The sequence below is a fragment of the Scyliorhinus canicula genome, chromosome 12 (genome assembly GCF_902713615.1).
Source record: "Scyliorhinus canicula chromosome 12, sScyCan1.1, whole genome shotgun sequence".
Classification (NCBI taxonomy): Eukaryota; Metazoa; Chordata; class Chondrichthyes; order Carcharhiniformes; family Scyliorhinidae; genus Scyliorhinus; species Scyliorhinus canicula.
The window spans coordinates 24,529,987-24,550,716 of record NC_052157.1 but is presented as its reverse complement, the minus strand read 5'-3'; the positions used below and the strand labels follow the sequence as shown (position 1 = coordinate 24,550,716).

Below are 20,730 nucleotides of genomic sequence, written 5' to 3'. Positions count from 1 at the left end.
GTAACCCCACCCAACACTAAGGGCAATTTTGGACACTAAGGGCAATTTATCATGGCCAATCCACCTAACCTGCACATCTTTGGACTGTGGGAGGAAACAGGAGCACCCGGAGGAAACCCATGCACACACGGGGAGGATGTGCAGACTCCGCACAGACAGTGACCCAAGCCGGAATCGAACCTGGAACCCTGGAGCTGTGAAGCGATTGTGCTGTCCACAATGCTACCGTGCTGCCGTGAATGTGTGTGTGGAAGGGGGAGCAATCAAGGGGATTGCTTTTACCTGGATGGTGTCAAGCTTCTTGAGTATTGTTGGAACTGCACTCTTCCAGGCAATTGGAGAGTATTCCATCTATGATCCGATGACTCTATGATTCTATCATACTCCTGACTTGTGTGTTTTAGAGGTGGACAGGCTTTGGGTGAATCAGGAGGTGAGATACTCACTGCAGGATTCCTGGCCTTTGACCTGCTCTGGTAGCCACAGTATTAATATAGCTAGTCTAGTTCAATCTCTGGTCAGTGCTAAGTCCCAGGATGTTGATTATGAGGGACTCAGCGATGGTACTGTCATAACATTTCATGGGGTGATGGTTAGATCATCTCTTGTAGGATCATAGAAGATCTGGTGTTCTTGTTTAATAAGGGAATATGTTAGCCATGATCGAATGACGGACCAGATACGATGGGCCGAATGGCTTAATTCTGCTCCTATATCTAATGATCTTATGGTTTCTTGATATCACATGGAGCTAATTGAATTGGCTGAAGATTGACACCTGTGATTCTGGGGAGCTCCGGAGGAGGCTGAGGTGAATCATCCACTTGCACTTCTGCCTGACGCAACAATCTTTGAACAGATGTGCTGAGCTCCCCCATCGCTGAGGATGGGGATATTCCTCCAGTGAGTAGCTTAATTGTCCATCACCCTTCATTGCTGGATGTGGCAGGTCTGTAGAGCTTAGGTCTGACCCAATGGTTGTGGAATCGCTTAGCTCAGTCTATTACTTGCTGCTTATGCTGTATGACACGGAAGTAGTCCTGTGTTGTAGCTTCAGCAGGTTGACACCACGTATTTTGTCATGCTTGGTGCTGCTCCTGGTATGCCCTCCTGCACTCATTGAAACAGGGTTGATTCCCTGACTTGGAGGTGATGGTAGAGTGGGTGATATGCCGGCCATGAAACTACAGATTGTGGCTGAGTACAATTTTGCTGCTGCTGATGCCCTACAGTGCTTCATTGATGCCGAGAACATCAATTACATTGATACCAGACACTCTACTGTTTAATGTGTGGCCAGTAAGTGTGAAGCTATGCCAAGTGTATTTGGCATGGTCATGGTGAAATTAATATGATAGGATACATTCCGCTGTTTGAACCATCCATTTCAAATGGCATCATTTGTGCAGCACGGTAGCACAAGTGGATAGCACTGTGGCGTCACAGTGCCAGGGTTCCAGGTTCAATTCCCCACTGGGTCACTCTCTGTGAGGAGTCTGCACGTTCTCCCCGTGTCTGTGTGGGTTTCCTCCGGCTACTCCGGTTTCATCCCACAGTCCAAAGACGTGCAGGTTAGGTGGATTGGCCATGATAAATTGCCCTTAGTGTTCAAAACAGTTAGGAAGGGTTATTGGGTTATGGGGATAGGGTAGAAGTGAGGGCTTAAGTGGGTCGGTGCAGACTCGATGGGTCGAATGGCCTCCTTCTGCACTGTATGTTCTAAATGGCATGGTACTCTGATTATTACTTTGGAGTAGTACTGCTGATTATTACTTTGGAGTAGTGCTGCAGAGTATTAGTCTGGAGGAGTGCTGTAGAGTTTTCATCTGGAGGAGTGCTGCAGAGTATTAGTCTAGAGCAGAATTGTCGAGTATTGATCTGGAGTGGTGCTGCCGAGTATTAATCTGGAGGAGTGCTGCAGAGTATTAATCTGGAGGAGTGCTGCAGAGTATTAATCTGGAGGAGTGCTGCAGAGTATTAGTCTAGAGCATTATTGTCGAGTATTGATCTGGAGTGGTGCTGCCGAGTATTAATCTGGAGGAGTGCTGCCGCGGGCTGAGATTTAATTTGCCATAGCCCTGCTGAATATGAATCTGGAGTAGTACTGCTGAGTATGAATCTGGAGTAGTACTGCTGAGTATGAATCTGGAGTAGTACTGCTGAGTATGAATCTGGAGTAGTACTGCTGAGTATGAATCTGGAGTAGTACTGCTGAGTATGAATCTGGAGTAGTACTGCTGAGTATGAATCCGGAGTAGTACTGCTGAGTATGAATCCGGAGTAGCCCTGTAGAAATCTGGAATAGTGCTGCTGAGTATGAATCTGGACTGGTCCTGCAATGTATGAATCTGGACTGGTCCTGCAATGTAATGTAGGGGCTGGTTTAGCTCACTGGGCTAAATCGCTGGCTTTTAAAGCAGACCAAGCAGGCCAGCAGCACGGTTCGATTCCCGTACCAGCCTCCCCGGACAGGCACCGGAATGTGGTGACTAGGGGCTTTTCACAGTAACTTCATTGAAGCCTACTCATGACAATAAAGCGATTTTCATTTTCATGTATGAATCTGGACTGGTCCTGCAGTGTATGAATCTGGACTGGTCCTGCAGTGTATGAATCTGGACTGGTCCTGCAGTGTATGAATCTGGACTGGTCCTGCAGTGTATGAATCTGGCCTGGTCCTGCAGTGTATGAATATGGACTGGTCCTGCAGTGTATGAATATGGACTGGTCCTGCAGTGTATGAATCTGGACTGGTCCTGCAGTGTATGAATATGGACTGGTCCTGCAGTGTATGAATCTGGACTGGTCCTGCAGTGTATGAATCTGGACTGGTCCTGCAGTGTATGAATCTGGACTGGTCCTGCAGTGTATGAATCTGGACTGGTCCTGCAGTGTATGAATCTGGACTGGTCCTGCAGTGTATGAATCTGGACTGGTCCTGCAGTGTATGAATCTGGACTGATCCTGCAGTGTATGAATCTGGACTGATCCTGCAGTGTATGAATCTGGACTGGTCCTGCAATGTATGAATCTGGACTGGTCCTGCAGTGTATGAATCTAGCATAGTGTTGCTGGAATCTGGAGTAGTGTCACCTTGATTTTGATTTGATTTGATTTATTGTCACATGTACCGAAGTACAGTGAAAAGTATTTTTCTACGGTCAAGGGAACGTACACAATACACACATAGCAGACAAAAAAGAATAATCGACAAGAGTACATTGACAAATGGTACATCAACAAACAGTGATTGGTTACAGTGCTGAACAAGGGGCCAAACAAAACAAATACGTGAGCAAGAGCAGCACAGGGCGTCGTGAATAGTGTTCTTACAGGGAACAGATCAGTCCGAGGGGGAGTTGTTGAGGAGTCTTGTAGCTGTGGGGATGAAGCTGTTCCTATGTCTGGATGTGCGTGTCTTCAGACGTCTGTATCTTCTGCCTGATGGAAGAGTCTAGAAGAAGGCTAAACCGGAGTATGAATCTGGAGTTGTACTACTGTGTATGAATCTGGAGTAGTATTACTCTGTATGAATCTGGAGTAGTATTACTCTGTATGAATCTGGAGAAGCCCTGCTGAGTATGAATCTGGGGCAGTGCTGTTGGATTCTATAGTAGTGCGCAGAGTATGAACCTGGAGTAGTACCACTAACTATAAATCGGCAGTAGTACTGCTGAGTATGATTCTGAAGTAGTACTTCTGAGTATGAATTGGGAGTAGTACCGCTGAGTATGAATCTGGAGTAGTACCGCTGAGTATGAATCTGGAGTATTACTGCTGAGTATGAATCTGGAGTAGTACCGCTGGGTATGATCTGGAGTAGTACTGCTGAGTATGAATCTGGAGTAGTACCGCTGAGTATGATCTGGAGTATTACTGCTGAGTATGAATCTGGAGTAGTACCGCTGGGTATGATCTGGAGTATTACTGCTGAGTATGAATCTGGAGTATTACGGCTGAGTATGAATCTGGAGTAGTACCGCTGAGTTTGAATCTGGAGTAGTACCGCTGAGTATGAACCTGGAGTAGTACCGCTGGGTATGAATCTGGAGTAGCACCGCTGGGTATGATCTGGAGTATTACTGCTGAGTATGAATCTGGAGTAGTACCGCTGAGTGTGAATCTGGAGTAGTACCGCTGAGTATGAATCTGGAGTAGTACCGCTGAGTTTGAATCTGGAGTAGTACCGCTGAGTTTGAATCTGGAGTAGCACCACTGCCTGTTAATCTGGGGTAGTACTGCTGAATACTAATCTGAAGTAATGCAGGAGTTGAAGATGGTTCAGTGACCCTCAGATGGAGCAGTGATTTCCTTAATGGACACGGGCTTGTGGTAAACTCGCATGATCTTTCTCTTTCGGATTCTAGTTGAGGTGTTCTTATTTATGTTTTATTCATTAATTTTGGAATCAAATTGTGTTGTTCCCAGCTTTGTGGAACTGCCTGCGTGCGATCTTTGCATTTCTACCACTAATGTAGAGACCAAGAAATCAAGGTTATGTTTGTGTTGTAAATAAGCTGAAGAACCATCAAATATTCAAAAGAATTTCTTGGATGAATAATGGCTGTTGATGGGAGCGTGTGCCCAAATTTGGTTTTCTACTCGGAATGTGACCATAGCAATAACCTATGTTTTGGTTTAGACACTTGTGTAGAGATCACAGGTAGGGGCAGGACCACCCTTTCAGCTGCTGAAGGATAGCTCGAGGCTGTCTGAGTAGTCACCATTGGAGTTGAATTTATACTGAAGCCTTCCTAAATGATTCTCCGTGTAGGAAGGCACGATATCCATTTTCATCAGGGGGTTGAACGGTGTGTGGTGAAGGAAGATTAAATTGATACAATACAACGCCCAGAGTTTGATGTGTGGGTAGTCATTGTCGAGGCGATGCTGTTTATATTTGCCGTGGCCAAGAGGTGGATTACCATGGTGAGGTGATAGCTTTCACTATATGAAACATCCACTCAAGTATGGTATAAACTGCCTTATAATCTCTTCTTCCATGCTGACATAAAAAATCAAGTATTTCTTTCTTTGCTGTCCCTGACAGTTCACCAGGTGGCTGAGCGAACAGAGACTCTTGGACAGTTTGTGATGAAGACAAGACGGACTCTAAAAGGCCATGGAAATAAAGTGTTGTGCATGGACTGGTGCCGAGACAAGAGAAGAATTGTCAGTTCCTCCCAGGTTAGATTCAAGTGCTATCATTTGCTATCTGATTGCTAGTGCATTATTAAAGGTGCTTTACTGGTAACAAGTAAAGGTGTATTTTAAACAGAGAGCATCCGCCATCCAACGAGTAACAACCTTCAAACCATAAAGCTTTCTTACCTTTTGGGAGGTCTCAAATGCGGTAAACCGAAACACATGTCGGGAAGGAAGTGGTCTTTGTCCTAATATGGAGATAGTTCAAGAAGATATGGGTTTGCCTCTGTTATCAATTTGTACAGCAGTCTAAGTTAATTTTTTTTCCAATTTAAATAGTTTAATTTTGTATACTTGCTATTGCAGAAAACAATCCAATTTTAATTTTGCCATTAGAATCTGTCGATTCATTCAAAGACAGTTTTGGGATTGAGCCAAGAATGGAGGATGCTCAGGAGTTTGGACAAAGGAAAATGTTGGTATTTTTGATATAAACATGTTGCAAACATTTCAGGGATCGCTTAATCCTGGGTAAGAGGAAAACGTTCTACCAAGTTTTAAAAGCTTAATTCTCTAGAAATAGGCAGCTTAAAGGGCACGTGAACAATGCCAACAATTGGTATACTTCAGCATTACTTGCACAATGAACCACTGCCTCCCACAGGGGCCTATGCAGAAATGCCACCGGGCCCGGGATCCGATGGCGAAAAGTCACCGAGCTGGGCAGGTTGCTGGGTGATGGTGGGGCGAGGCATAACAGACTGCACCTGAGCCAGGGGTACTAGGTCAGCCAGGGTCAGAGGGATCGGAAGTTGACCGCTGTCAAACCATCCTGTTTGTTGTCTTCTGCACCTTCCTGCCATGTGGGTGCTCCCTCACCTCCACACTGCCAGCCGAGGTGTCAGTGGGCGCCGGCATGGCACCCCCAACAGGGTGTTAGTTGCAAGACCAGTTGAAGGAGAGGGGGCGGCGGCACCAGCTGCGGCTGCCTGGGTAGGTTTTGTCTAACAAGCCCCACCTTCTTGCAGGCATGGCACTGCACGCCACCCGCGGACCAGAAGGCGCGGCGGGTTTTATTCCCAAAAGGGATCTCAAAGCCCCTTCCAAGACCTCCTCTTGGGCCAGGCGAACAAAGACCTGTTGCCGGTAGCAGAAAATATGTTTGAGGGTGGGGTCTCTCAGGCTGAGCGGGAGCGGTACCACCCCGGACTGTACCTCCTCCAATTGATGGAGGTGGGGGAGGAGGAGCTCCTTGGGAATAAAGGGCAAGACATTAGAGAGAATAACTCTCGGCAGTAGCCCCCAGTGGGTCCACCGCCAGGTAGATCCCACCCACCATGGGCCCCTTTTCTAGGGCGAGGTGGACTGCCCGCTCGGCTCTTAACAGGCTGGTGTCCCAAGTACAAAGGAGGAGATGGGCGGGAGGAGCAGGAAGGTGGGGCACAAAACCTGGGCAGCACCGTAGCACAGTGGTTAGCACAATTGCTTCACGGGTCCAGGGTCCCAGGTTCAATTCCCGTCTTGGGTCAATGTCTGTGCGGAGTCTACACGTTCTCCCCGTGTGTGCGTGGGTTTCCTCCGGGTGCTCTGGTTTCCTCCCAAAGATGTGCAGGTTAGGTGGATTGGCCATTCTAAATTGTCCTGAGTGTCCAAAATTGCCCTTAGTGTTGGGTGGGTTATAGGGATAGGGTGGAGGTGTGGGCTTGGGTAGGGTGCTCTTTCCAAGAGCTGGTGCAGACTCGATGGGCTGAATGGCCTCCTTCTGCACTGTAAATTCTATGATTCTATGAAAAGGATGTGCCAGTGCTCCAAGCACGACAGGGAAAGGCTGGTCTCCCAAAAAGGTCTTTGATTCAGCAGAGGGGGTGTCTTCAGCCCAGCAGGGGCCCTGCAAAACAGTCCACGGATGTTATCCCGTCTCAGCGCAATCGTCAGATGGAAAAGAAATAAGTCCAGGTGCACCAACCTTCCTCTCTCCCCTGTCCCCTTCCAGGTGTTGCAGCAGCCTCCTGTTTGCTGGAGGCCTCAGGTCCGAGGGCCCTACAGATAAAACAAGCAGCAAACAGTCCCAGTCCCGGTCCCTCTCCCCTCGTTCTGCTGCAGGCTGCGAAATGCAGGCAGCCAGTGTCTAAATCCAGTCCCAGGCTGGCACTCAGTCCAGGCCAGGCCAAACCTTCACCTGTAGAGATTCCTTTCCCTCTCCTCCAGCTCCCTGTAGCAGCCACTCAGCTCCAAATAAAACAGGCAGCAGCAAATCTCTCCTTTTGTCCGTTTTCTAGACTGTATGGGACAGCAGCCTGCAAATGTCAAAATCCACAGGAGAGGAGCTTACAGGACATACTTTTGGAGTGTGAGCTCTCCCAGTGAGGGGGTGGGGCAATCATTAGTCATTGCAGGTGTATAAATGGACGATGGAGTTTAAGACTAGGGAGGTTATGCTGCAATTGTATAAAGTGTTAGTGAGGCCACACCTGGAGTATTGTGTTCAGTTTTGGTGTCCTTACCTGAGAAAGGATGTACTGGCACTGGAGGGCGTGCAGAGGAGATTCACTAGGTTAATCCCAGAGCTGAAGGGGTTGGATTACGAGGAGAGGTTGAGTAGTCTGAGACTGTACTCATTGGAATTTAGAAGGATGAGGGGGGATCTTATAGAAACATATAAAATTATGAAGGGAATAGATAGGATAGATGCGGGCAGGTTATTTCCACTGGCGGGTGAAAGCAGAACTAGGGGGCATAGCCTCAAAATAAGGGGAAGTAGATTTAGGACTGAGTTTAGGAGGAACTTCTTCACCCAAAGGGTTGTGAATCTATGGAATTCCTTGCCCAATGAAGCAGTTGAGGCTCCTTCATTAAATGTTTTTAAGATAAAGATAGATAGTTTTTTGAAAAATAAAGGGATTAAGGGTTGTGGTGTTCGGGCTGGAAAGTGGAGCTGAGTCCACAAAAGATCAGCCATGATCTCATTGAATGGCGGAGCAGGCTAGAGGGGCCAGATGGCCTACTCCTGATCCTAGTTCTTATGTTCTTATGCACTGGCTAGAGAAGGAAGCAGTGGTGAATTACTGCTGCTGTGTATATATTTTTGCAAATAAAGTTACTTTCTGTTTGACTCTACAAACTTGGGCTGGATTGTTCGTGGTCTCTCATTTGTGTTGTAATTCTCATTTGCATTTACACATCCTTTTATGGTCTTGCTCCACTTCTTTGCAACTTCCCATCACCATGATTCGAAGCTTTGACCATGGACTACTCTGTATTCCTCCTGCCTCTGCCCTCCACTCCACCACTGGCAGCAGGATCATAAAGGGGCATAGTAGCACAGTGGTTAGCACCATTGCTTCACAGCACCAGGGACGTGGGTTCGATTCCCGGCTTGGGTTACTGTCTCTGCGGAGTCTGCACGTTCTTCCCTAATCTGTGTGGGCTTCCTCCCACAAGTCCCAAAAAGCGTGCTGTTAGGTGAATTGGACATTCTGAATTCTCTGTGTACCCGATCAGGCGCCGGAATGTGGCGACCAGGGGATTTTCACAGTAACTTCATTGCAGTGTTAATGTAAGCCTACTTGTGACACTAATAAAGATTATTATCATTAAAGGCCTCACTATTAAAACTTCCTGTAAAAATCACAGCCTAATTGCCATTGAGATGGTGTTGTAGAGTCAACTTCTTGAACTGCTGAAGACCTGTTAGTGAGGGAGTTCCATAATTTTGAGCCAGTGATAATGAAGGAATTGTGATATATTTCTGACATAAGATGATGCGTAACTTGGATGGGAGTTGGCTGCTAGTGGTGTTTCCATACACTTGTTGCCCTTGTCCTTCTAGGTGGTAGAAATTGCAGATTTGCTGACCAAGGAGCCCTGGGCCAGACGCGGCTGTACATCTTGTAGATCACTGCTGTTGAGTTGATGGTGGAGGAAGTGAATGTTTGAGATTATGGACAGAGTGCAAATCAACCAGGTTGCTTTGACCTGGACGGTGCTGAGCTTCTCGCGTGTTTGTGGTGTACTCAACCAAGGAAATGAACAGTATTCCATCGCTTGCTGTGTGAAAATTGGCTGCAATGTGTCCTACATTACAAGAGCGAAAACACTTAATTGGCTGTAAAGTGCTTTGGGATGTCCCGTGGTTGTGAAAAGCGCTATATAAAGGCAATTTATTTTTATTGCCTGGCATAATGTCACTTACCAGCCCACTCATCAGTCTGGCACCATGGACTTGATTTTTTATCTGAGGAGTTGTAAATGGAACTGAAAGTTGTGCAGTCATCAGTGAACATCTCATGTCCGATCTTATGTTGGAGGGAAGTTGATTGATGAAACAGCTCAAGATGTTTGGCCCTAGTTCACTGTGATGAGGAACTTGTATAATGCTGTTTCCCCCTCTGCCCAGGATGAGATGAATGGTCTCCAACAACCAAATCTATTTCCTTTTGTGCTTGGCATGACTCGCCAAACAGTGGAGTTTTCTTCCAGTTCCCAATGACTTCAACTTTCCTAGGGATCTTTGATGCCCAATCAATTGCACGCTGCCTTGGTCAAGAGCAGTCACTCCCCACTGACCTCTAGAAATCAGCATTCTTTGTCAATACTGGGAGCAAGGGTGCAATGAGGTTTGAAGCAGTGGTCCTGGCTGAACCCAAATTGAGTGTCAATGAGCAGGTTGAGTAAGTGTCGAATAATAGCATCAATTTGCTGATAATTGAGTGTAGGCTGATGGAGAAATAATTAGTCGGATAGAATTTATTTTGTTTTTCGTGGACAGGACACACTTCGGCAAATTTTCCTGTCTGACAGGTGGATGACAGTGTTCTCGCTGTACTGCCCTAGCTTGACTAAAGGCAAGGTTAGTTCTGGAGCACAAGCTGTTAATACAAAAGCCGGGATGTTGTGAAGAATTATAGTATTAGTTGTATCTGGTATTTTCAGCTATTTCTTGATAGTGTATGGAGTAAATTCAATTGCCTGAAGACTTGCATCTGTGATGGTGAGGACCTCAGGAAGGGGCCAAGGTGGGTCATTCAATTCAAGATGAACATGGTTACAGATGCTTTGGTCTTGTGCTTTGCACTCAGATGCTGCTATTATTGGAAGCTGGAGATTTTCATGGTGGCTCTTCCTCCCACTCATTGCTTAACTGACCACCACTCATTGCTTAACTGACCACCACCATTCACAATTATTGACATTGTTGTGAGGTTGCTTAATTTAGTTGATATCATACTGCCTCCATGTTTAGCACACATCTAACCCCGTGCTGTAGTTTCACCGGGTTGGCACTTCAAGTCGAAGAATTGTGCTGCTCCTGGCATGCTCTTCACTCCTTGTTCAAGCAGCGGTTTTCCCCCTGGCATGGAGGGGGTGGGATAGGCTGGGCCATGCGGTTGCAGATCTTACAACTGCTGATGGTCTGCAGCTCCTCATGGATACCTAGTTTTGCCACTGAACCATTTGATGGAGGGTATATTTGGTGTGAAGGTGGAACTCGTAGCAGAACTGTGCAGTGATCATTCCTATTAAAACTGTCATGGACAGATGCCATCTATGATAGGTGGATTGATGAGGAAGAGCATGTGTAGGCTTTTCCCTCAAGTTAGTTCTCTCACCAACTGCTGCAGGCCTGGTGTGGCAGATATATCGTCAGGACTCGACCAACCAGGTCAGTAATGATGCTGCTCGGCCACTTCTACTTGGTGGTGTTCAAAATGGAGCAGGACTGGTTCATCACTGGGGGCGCAGTAACTGATAATCAGCAAGAGGTCTCCTTGCCCGTGTTTGACCTGATGCAGTAGGACATCATGGGGGCTGCAGTCAATGTCGTCAAATTGAGTCAAAGACTCCAAGGGCCACTCCCTCCTGACTGCGGCCCACTGTGCCACCCCCTCTGGTGGGGGTGTCCCTACCGGTCATAGCCAGGAATGACAGCGGAGGAGCCTGGGATATTTAAGTGAGTGTGACTATGGTAGGCTGTTGCTTGACTAGTCTCTCAATTATGGCATATCTGCATTTGTTAGGTAGAAGGACTTTGCAAGACCGACTCGGCTGGATGTGCCTTTGTTGTGTCCCGATCGATGCCTAGGTCAAAGCCAATTGATCTGTTTGGTTTCATTCTTGTGCCTTTATTTTATAGCTGTACAGCTGAGTGCCTTGCTCGACCATTTCAGGGAATCGATACGAATCGACCCCATTGCTGTGTTAAGGACAGAAGATTTCCTTCCCTGCAGGAAATTAGTGAATCTGATGGCTTTTAGGACAAATCGGCAGTTTTATGGCCACCATTACTGAAACTAGCTTTTTAATTCCAGATTTATATAATTAAAGGCATTTAAATCCTTCCCATAGCTACCACAGTGGGAATTGAACTCATGTCCCTCGATTGTTTGCCTCCTGATAACATGCCCAGTAATATAACGCCGTTCTACCATTCCCCACTTTCCTAAATATTTGCACCTTGCTGAAGCTCTCATCACCTACAAAAATCTTAACACACCCAGACTCTTCACCTTTACCACGGCCGTCTCCCCCAACTCAGTGGCCAGTTCCCTTTTATATAATACCTAGAATGCCTTCTCCTTAGAGAAAGCCTTGATTCACGCATCACTAACCATTCAGAATATTATTGCACAAGCAATTCAGTCTCTAATGCTATTTATCCAAGTTTTTCGGAGAGTGACCTTTTAGGTATTTTCCCTTAATTCTCTTAAAATGTGTTTTGAAATCCTCCCGTGCTGTTTGATTGACAGATGAGGTCAATCTACCTTCTGAAAGAGCATCGTAGCCACGAATGTGGGAGGGAGGATATTTTATCTTCAACGGGGCAGTAATGTTATTTAAATCTGTGAAGTCAAAATGTCTTTACTCTGATTGATGGATTGCTGCTTCATCTCCACGGATAATTAACCTTTGTCTGGAATATTGTAAAGAAGAAGGTTGGAACATGTTCCGGAGACAATTAATGGAATTTGCCTTGACCCAGTAGTGTAGATACCTTTTATTAACCTGAATGAATAATTTGTAACACTCGGAGCCGTCTGGTCCAGGCTCAAGTAGAATTGAAACTGTCGGAATCAAAATCGGTGACAGCCTTGAGGGATGGGGCAGCAGGTGACGCAAGTGTTGATACAGGAAGAGATGCGTCCACTGGCACCATAATTGGGTGCAATTGAAAAGAGCTACTTCTAGTTAACCCATTCACTGCATAAGGAACTTGTTATATTTCGGACGTGATTCTCCCAAAAGGGAACAAAGTTCCCTAGCGAGAATGTTTAGACGTGTATTTGACGCCACCCGGAGTGCCAAGAAACATGTGGCGGCTATTCAACGCGACTTATGTTGAATAAGGGACCTTAACAGGGAATGCGCGGCCGAGGCTGCATATCGCCCTGTTTTTTACAGTGGAGAGCTATGCTCGCCGGTACTCCCCATTGTACTGACAGATCGGGAAGTCATTTTTAAATGGCGTCCCGATCACTGAGGCCCCGAAGCAATCCCCAATCTCCCCTCCCCACCAGCCTAAACGCAATATGGGAGGGTCCCCAGATCCCGCAGCCCCCTAACAGCCATGTCAGGCAACACAGGCCCAATTGCACACACGCAAAAGATTTTTAAATGGTGCCACAATCTCTCGGCCCTACCCCCACCCGATGTGGTCCCCGGACTCCCCCCAAAGCCAAAACACACCTACAAGGGAGTCCTCAGGCCTCCCTGCACTCCACCTCACATGGGTAGGGCACCCTGGGCCTGATCCTCAGCACAGGCAAAATGCCAGCTTGGCACTGCAGCCTGGCAGTGCCCCTGCCAGTGCCACCTGGGCAGCTTGGCAGTGCCAGGCTGGCACCTGGGTGGCAGTGCCAGACTGGTAGTACCCAGGTGGCACCAGCATTGCCAGGGTGCCACACTGCCCAGCGGCCAATCACCCAGGGCCTCCGATTCGTGAGAGACCCCCCCCAAGCGCTGTTCCTTCTGGTCCCTATTTGTGGGGACCAGTACTCAACGGAGCTCGCCTAATGTCTCCGAGACAAAGTGGTTCCAAAGCGTCAGTAGATGAGGCAAGCGGCATATTATAATGACACTAGCTGCCTGACTTTAATATGCAGTTTTGCCCAATACTGATCCTGCATACAATGGGCAGGATTCAGATCGCGAGGTCTCGTGAACTGGGTAAATCCCAGAAGAGGCCTCTCCCAGCATCTATTGGCCGCGTCCCGCCCCCATTCGGCGGAGCACGGCCGGCGGATCGCGCCCTGAACATTCTGGGAAAGAAAATGGGACGATTATGGGCAGCAAGGCAGCACAAGTGAATAGCACTGTGGCTTCACAGCACCAGGGTCCCAGGTTCGATTCCCCGCTGGGTCACTGTCTGTGAGGAGTCTGCATGTTCTCCCCTTGTCTGCGTGGGTTTCCTCCGGGTGCTCCGGTTTCCTCCCACAGTCCAAAGACGTGCAGGTTAGGTGGATTGGCCACGATAAATTGCCCTTCGTGACCAAAAAGGTTAGGAGGGGTTATTGGGCTACGGGGATGGGGGGGGGGGAAGTGAGGGCTTAAGTGGGTCGGTGCAGACTCGATGGGCCGAATGGCCTCCTTCTGCACTGTATGTTTTACGTTCAATTGGCTGAAAGTCAAATGCTGTTCGTTATGTGAGGCACTTGTGGGGTTAGTGGCTGATATGTGGCCCACTGAGCTGCTTTTGTTGCATGTTTGAGCCTCGGGGAAATCTGCTCCCAATCCCAACCATGGGCTTCTGGTCGGACAATATTCCATCGGCTGCCTTACCACTAGCATGTACACAGAAGCAATATTCTGTCAACTATTGGAATATCTTAACGATGCAGAATTGATTAATTTTTTTTAACATTAGTTTAACATTATGAACCACAGCAGTGAAGCCTTGCTAGTGGTTTTACCAAAGTGATGGAAATGGTCACTGGTGTTTTTCACAAACGCAGAAGCAGCATAATCCCACTAGCTATCTTTGAACGAGCTGCACTCCAGATGGCGAAACTAAGATTATATTTGTGCTGCCACCCTCAATTTTTAGTTTTGCTAAAACAATGAAATGCTTCAGCAGTGCTGTATTATACAAAATTATTTTAAAAAGCCAACAAAACAAAGAAAAACATTTGTCAGGAAAAAAAGGAGCTGTTAGTGGGTTTGATAAGTGGCAAAAAAGCATCATTTGTTTGCATTTGTCTAATTGAACAGCGAAGTGAAAGGAAAACCCTACCATTAGGTGTTGCAGAAATCAGTATTGCGACCTGTGCCACTTCTAATCATGGAGAGACAGTGGTGTCGAGGTAATGTCACTGGACTAGTAATCCAGATGGACCAGGCTAATCCTCTGGCACATGGGTTCAAATCCTACCACGGAAGCGGGTGGAATTTAACATTCAAATCATAAAATTTTGAATTGAAAGCTTGTTTCGGTAACTGTAGGTGGAATTCTCCCCAAAAATGACTAACGGCCATGCCGCCCGGAAAAAGCAGCTCACTGTGGCGCAGCGTGGCCGAAGAAAGCAGGGGAGACCCACCTCCCGGGGTCTACCCGGCTCACTGTACCTCGTGAGATCCAATGTGATCTCGCGAGACGTTGGGATGTCTCCGCCACAATGGGCGGGATCACTTTTTGGTAAATCTGCATATCTCACTGTAATGTGCAGGTTTCTGAGGTACCTGCGGCTTTGGGATTCAACCCCTGTGCCTCAGAGACCTCGGGCGAGCGCTGTTTTGGTCCTGGTCCCCACAAATGGAACGGCACTTGTGGGGGCCTCCCAGTGGATCGGAGGCCCCCAGATACATGCTTCTGTGCAGGGTGTTGTCCTGGCACTGTTGGTGCCCTCTCTGGGCACTGTGGCACTGCCAGGTTGACACTACCAAGGTGCCAGGCTGGCATCTTTTGCATGTGTATGATTGGCCCGGGGTGCCCGGCATGAGTGTGTGGGGGGACACCTCCCATAGTGTGTTTCGACTGGGGCGGGGGGGGGTTTGGGATTGTGTCGGGGGCCTCGGATATTGGGAGGCCGTTAAAAAAATTCCCTGTTTAGGGACTCTCCCATATTCTCAGGGAATAGCAGGAGGTCTGCTGCCCGCAATGTGGAGGGAGGGAGGGAGGAGGAGGGGGAGGGGTAAGATCATGCCCTGTGACTCTGAAGCTATCATCACTAATTCTAAACACCTAAGTAATTCACTAATCCTTTAGGAAAGAAATTGGCCTCCATGAGGATCTAATCCACTGTACTGGGGTTACCCTCTGAAATGGCCTGGCAAGCACTCAGTTGAAGGCTAATGAGGGATGGGCAACAAATACTGGCCTTGCCATCGATGCCCACATCCCTCGACAGAATAAATGAAAATTAATTAGCATCAATGACTTGGAGCTAATAACAACTGGTGAAATTACAGATGATACCAAACTAGGAGATGTATTGGATTCTAAGGAGTTTGCTGCTTGAGCAGTATAAAATGAATTGAACATTCGGCAGAAAGATTACAGGTGGGATTTAGCACAAAGAAGGGATGCATGTAGGCAGAAATCGAGGAACATAATACAGTGCTGGTGAAATAGCTTGGCGTGAAATTGAAAGAGGTGTTGAGTTTTTGTAGATTTAACTCTCAACATCTCTGAAACAGCAATCAGGATAGTCTGCTATGTAGCCAAAACAGTTAAGTATTACTTTGAAGATGTCATGTACAACTGCACAGGTGCACACTAAGGAAAGATGTGCATTTGCATCGCACCTTTTGCTACTTTAAGGTGAAATGTAGTCACTGTTATAATGTAGGAAAGTGCCCCGCCAATTTGCCATAGAGCAACTGGATAATGACTAGGAAATCTGTTTTAGTGATGTTGGTTGAAGACCAAGAATTGCCCTTGACACTGGGGATAATTCCCCTAGTTTTCTTTCAAAGCAGTGTTCTGGGGTCTTTTACCTACAGGTGTGAGCAGACCTCGGCCTTGGGAATTGCAGAATCCAGTCTGAGGATCAGGGTAAACCATTTCGGACAGAGATGAGGAGACATTTCTTCACACAGAGTGGTGAGCCTGTGGAATTCATTACCACAGGAAGTGGTTGATGCTAAAACATTGAATATATTCACGAGGCGGCTAGATATAGCACTTGGGGAGAATGGGATTAAAGGCTATGGAGAGAAAACAGGATTAGGCTATTGAGTTGAATGATCAGCCATAAGCATGATAAATGGCGGAGCAGGCGTGAAGGGCCTAAAGGTCTCCTCCTGCTCTTATCTCCTATGTATCTATGTTTGAGTCTCAGGGTCCCAGGTTCAATTCCCGATTTGGGTCACTGTCTGTGCGGAGTCTGCATGTTCTCCCTGTGTCTGTGTGGGTTTTCGCTAGGTGCTCAGGTTTCCTCCCACAAGCCCGGAAAGACATGCTGTTAGGTGAATTGGCACTTCTGAATTCTCCCTCCGTGTACCGAACAGCTGCCGGAACGTGGCGACGAGGGGCTTTTCACAGTAACTTCATTGCAGTATTAATGTAAGCCTGCTGTGACAATAAAGATTATTATTATTATTGAAAGCTGAAAGATGGCCCCTCTGACAGCGTGGCCCTCCTTCCGCGCTGGCGCTGGAATGCCAGCCTTGATTCCGTGCTCATGTCTCCACAGTGGGACGTAAACCCACAATGTTCTGACTCAGAGTCGAGTGCGCTACACACTGACTCCTGTCTGTCACTTCAAATGAAATTCCAAGTACAGCAATGGATGTACAATCCCTGGAGCGTTTTAGGTAATTTTGTACTTAGAGCAACCATTTTACAGTATTGCGATGGATATGTGTTAAATGTATACTTGATGACCTTGTAACTGTGCCGTAGTTCCTACCAGCCTGGGCCTGTCTGCTACAGTCAGTGCACCATCCAGTCTGTCTAATACCCATATGGTGCTCCAGTTTTCCTTCAATTGCAGTGACATCCCCAAAGCAATCTATTGTCTCACCCAGTGCTCTTTTCTCCTCCACCGCCCTCACCCCCCGTGAGTAAACAATTAAAATTAATTTGATTTAATCGCTGCAAGGTTGGATTATAAAATTGCAGCTTTTCCAGACAGGAACGAGGGTAACTAAGCTCAGAGGGGAATATTTGTATTTTACTCAAAATTGATGGAAGGCTGGGTAAAAGCTGCTTCACTGATTTGCACGATGCAACATTGATTGTAGCGAAGAGCGACAGCCCTCCCCGTGGGAATCTGTCGGGGTTCCGGCTCTGTTGCAGAAGTCAAGAAATTCCATTCACTGTTTTTGCAGCTGTTCCCCAGTCCCGAGAGGTGTGTGACTTGTATCAGGAGAACCAAACGTGAAGCCTCCCTATGGAACAGGAGGAAGCTCATTTGTTTTATTAACATCACATATATGAAGTAGCCACTTTGGAGACAGAGAGAAGGGCCTGATTCCCATTATTGTTTGTACGCATCTGGTTGTTTTTCTTGAATCCTGTTAACAAATGTAGGCAATCAAAATGAGTTATTCATTCACTAACCCGGTCTCGGAACCCCTCCACTAAGGTGCCAGCCAGACGTTGTTGCTGTACCAGAGTAACCACCCTTCGTGTTGAAGTGTGTACAAAGAGGGACTTCCCCCTTCAGGAAATTTTGACCTAAACCTTCTCCTGCTACCATTTCCCACTGAACCGCCTCCCTGTGTATCGTGCAAGATCATAGGATCAACATTGTGCTGACTGCTGAAGAAGACTATCGGTCATGGTGGGCATCATAGCTGAGCCCACTCTTGTTCTCACCTGGCATCTGGGGCCGGATTTTCATTGCTGGGATCAGGTCGGAATGGAGGAGGGCAGCTGGGAAAGAAAATTACACTGCTATCCCTCATAGCTCCCTTCCTGACCCCACCGTTTTTCTCTGAGGACGGGAGCAGGGGAGGGGGAGGGCAGGAAAGCAAAGTCCTCTCATTACTTTTGTGCATTAAAGTGATTAAACGGCTCCTTAAGAGCTTGTCTCAAAATTCTCATAACGGGTGGTTATCGGGATGTGTGAGGCTGAATGGCTCACTCTTATTGAGACCAGCGGTTAGCAGCATGAAGGTTCAAGTGCTTTCAGTCTTTCAAACCACAGCAATTGCCGCTGAGTTAGGGCAAGTATGTGGCCTGATTCCCTCATGTCCCACCTCCACTCCTGCTTTCACTAATTCACTGCCCGCTCTTGACCCCCTCACCAGTTAACCCCTCACCTCAACTAAAATAGGAAGCGTTTTCTGCTTCCCATCAGGGGTGGAGAGACCCCTCTCCCAAATCCTGTCACAGTTTCTCTTCCCCCCCCCCCCCCCTTTCTCCCCTAGTATCTAGCTAGGTCACCAAACTCTGAACAGCATCGTGAACACAGGCTGGTTATTTATTCCCCTTTCTGGGTCTAGCTCAGAGGTTGAACAAACCCAAGAACAGTCCCAGATTGTTTGCATCTAAACAGCCAGCACTGGAAAAGCTGATCGGAAAATATTTGCCAGCAATTTTTCAGCTGCCAACTGAATATTAGAAATGCAGATCCCTTGAAGAGTAAACCAGGTCTTGCTCAGAGCGGGTTGAGAGCAGGTGATGCTCATTGAAGCTTGTACTTCAAGAGTTGGGGATTTCTCCAGTTGCGGGTTGACTTCTGAGTGGGAGAGGATCCTGAAGGGAAGAGTGGTAACTGGCATTGTGTACTGAGCTATAATAAAACAATAACCCAGTTGTGAATGTTGCCTGCTGCCTAATTTGGTAAATGGATATTCCCTAATTAAAACACCCAGCTATTGGCTTCTGGAAACTTGGGTGAGAGGGTCACAGTTTCAGAATATGTGTTGCTGTATAACACAAAGGTGTAGAGACCCTGCCTTTGTCAAAGGGTTGTGAATCTTTGGAATTCTTTATCACAGAGCTGTAGGTGGTCAAATATTCAGCATGTTCAAAAAAGATCAATAGATTTTGGGGTATTAAGGGATCCTGGATGGTGGAGTTAAAGTTGAGGGTCAGCCATGGGTCTTATTGAATGGCAGAGCAGGTTTGAGGAGCAGAATGACCCCCTCTTGTGTTTCTCACCTGAAAAAACAGGCAGTGGCCAATGAAAAAGCGGAGTGAGGGGGCAACCTAAGCCCCATTGATGCCATAGTTTGCCCCATCTAATTTTAGGATGGGTCTACTTTGACTACCTAATTGCGAAAATCAGGGTTGTGGAACTTGCACAATCCCAATGTATGCCGACCCCCACCGCAGCCAAGATGATGGCACTGGTTGGGCTGGAACACACCCACCTCCTGTGCTGGGTTGGCTGGGGCCATTGGGTACCTAGGGGGGTGGCCTTGGGAGGCACCCTTGTGACCTGTGGCGCCCACGTTCCCAGTGGGCAGTCAGCGGCGTGTGCAGCTGCATGGCTGCCTTCAGGCTGAGGCAGTGACGGTCTGTATCTAGCATGGTGGTTAGCATCAATGCTTCACAGCTCCAGGGTCCCAGGTTCGATTCCCGGCTGGGTCACTGTCTGTGTGGAGTCTGCACGTCCTCCCTGTGTGTGCGTGGGTTTCCTCCGGGTGCTCGGTTTCCTCCCACAGTCCAAAGATGTGCGGGTTAGGTGGATTGGCCATGCTAAATTGCCCGTAGTGTAAGGTTAATGGGGGGATTGTTGGGTTACGGGTATACGGGTTACGTGGGTTTAAAGGAGGGTGATCATTGTTCGGCACAAACATCGAGGGCCGAAGGGCCTGTCTGTGCTGTACTGTTCTATGTTCTATGTTCTATCCCAGTCCCACCGCCCATGTGCTAGCCATCCCCCATTATAAGTTCCTGGCCCTGGCAGATGCCCCCGGCCCTTGGCATAACTGTCAGCCACTATAGCGATGTTGGGACACTTGTACCTCCTGCCCACACCCTGAGCAGCCACGACACCTGGTTTCCGAATTGAATCCAGCCCTGGGCTGGATTCTCTGCAGCCCGACGCTGAAATCACGTGTTCGGCGATCGGTCGGAGATTGGAGTTTCGCGCCGAAATCGGGGCCGGTGCCGGTTTTGACGCGGTCTGCCATGCTCCGCATCCTCCAAACTGGCGTCATCGTGACAACACGCCACGCTCCGTTTCAATGCCGTTGGCGCGTCATTGTCTGGCCCACCCGCAATGCTCAACCCCCGATGAGCTGGGTTCCCAACGGCGCAGGATACGTGTGGTATCAGCCGTGCCGGAACCTGGCGTGATGGCTGTGGACTACGTCCAGCGGCGCCTTACTCGGCTGTGATCTGTGTCGCTGGCAGGCCGTCAGCCGTGTGCATGCACGGCCTCAAACCCGGCCATTCTCTGGCCATTATCGGCGCGATCCGCGGGTGTTTCACCTGGCGCCGGTCCTAGCCCCTTACCGGTACCGGAATCGGTGAGGGGCTCACGCCGATTTGTCGGTTGTGAAACATCGCGGATCCCATGCCAGCGTTGGCACTTAGCCGCAGGAATGGAGAATCCAGCCCCACAAGTGAGCTGTCGGTAATTCCTGCTGGTGAAGGTGGGGCATCGTGGGTTGGGCCCGTTAATGATAAGCCAACGGCCTTTATTGTACAATATGGATGCGGTGTAGAATACATTCACGCCGCTGTCGGTGTAG

General features: G+C 48.0%; 1 protein-coding gene across 1 annotated transcript in view; it reads left to right on the top strand.

Annotated features, from left to right (window-relative positions):
- Positions 1 to 20,730, top strand: part of gnb5b (guanine nucleotide binding protein (G protein), beta 5b) — a 110,927-nt gene that overhangs the window by 10,148 nt on the left and 80,049 nt on the right. Inside the window, 1 exon segment of the mRNA XM_038813210.1 lies at positions 5,051 to 5,187. Within this exon segment, the coding sequence (XP_038669138.1) occupies positions 5,051 to 5,187 (137 nt within the window).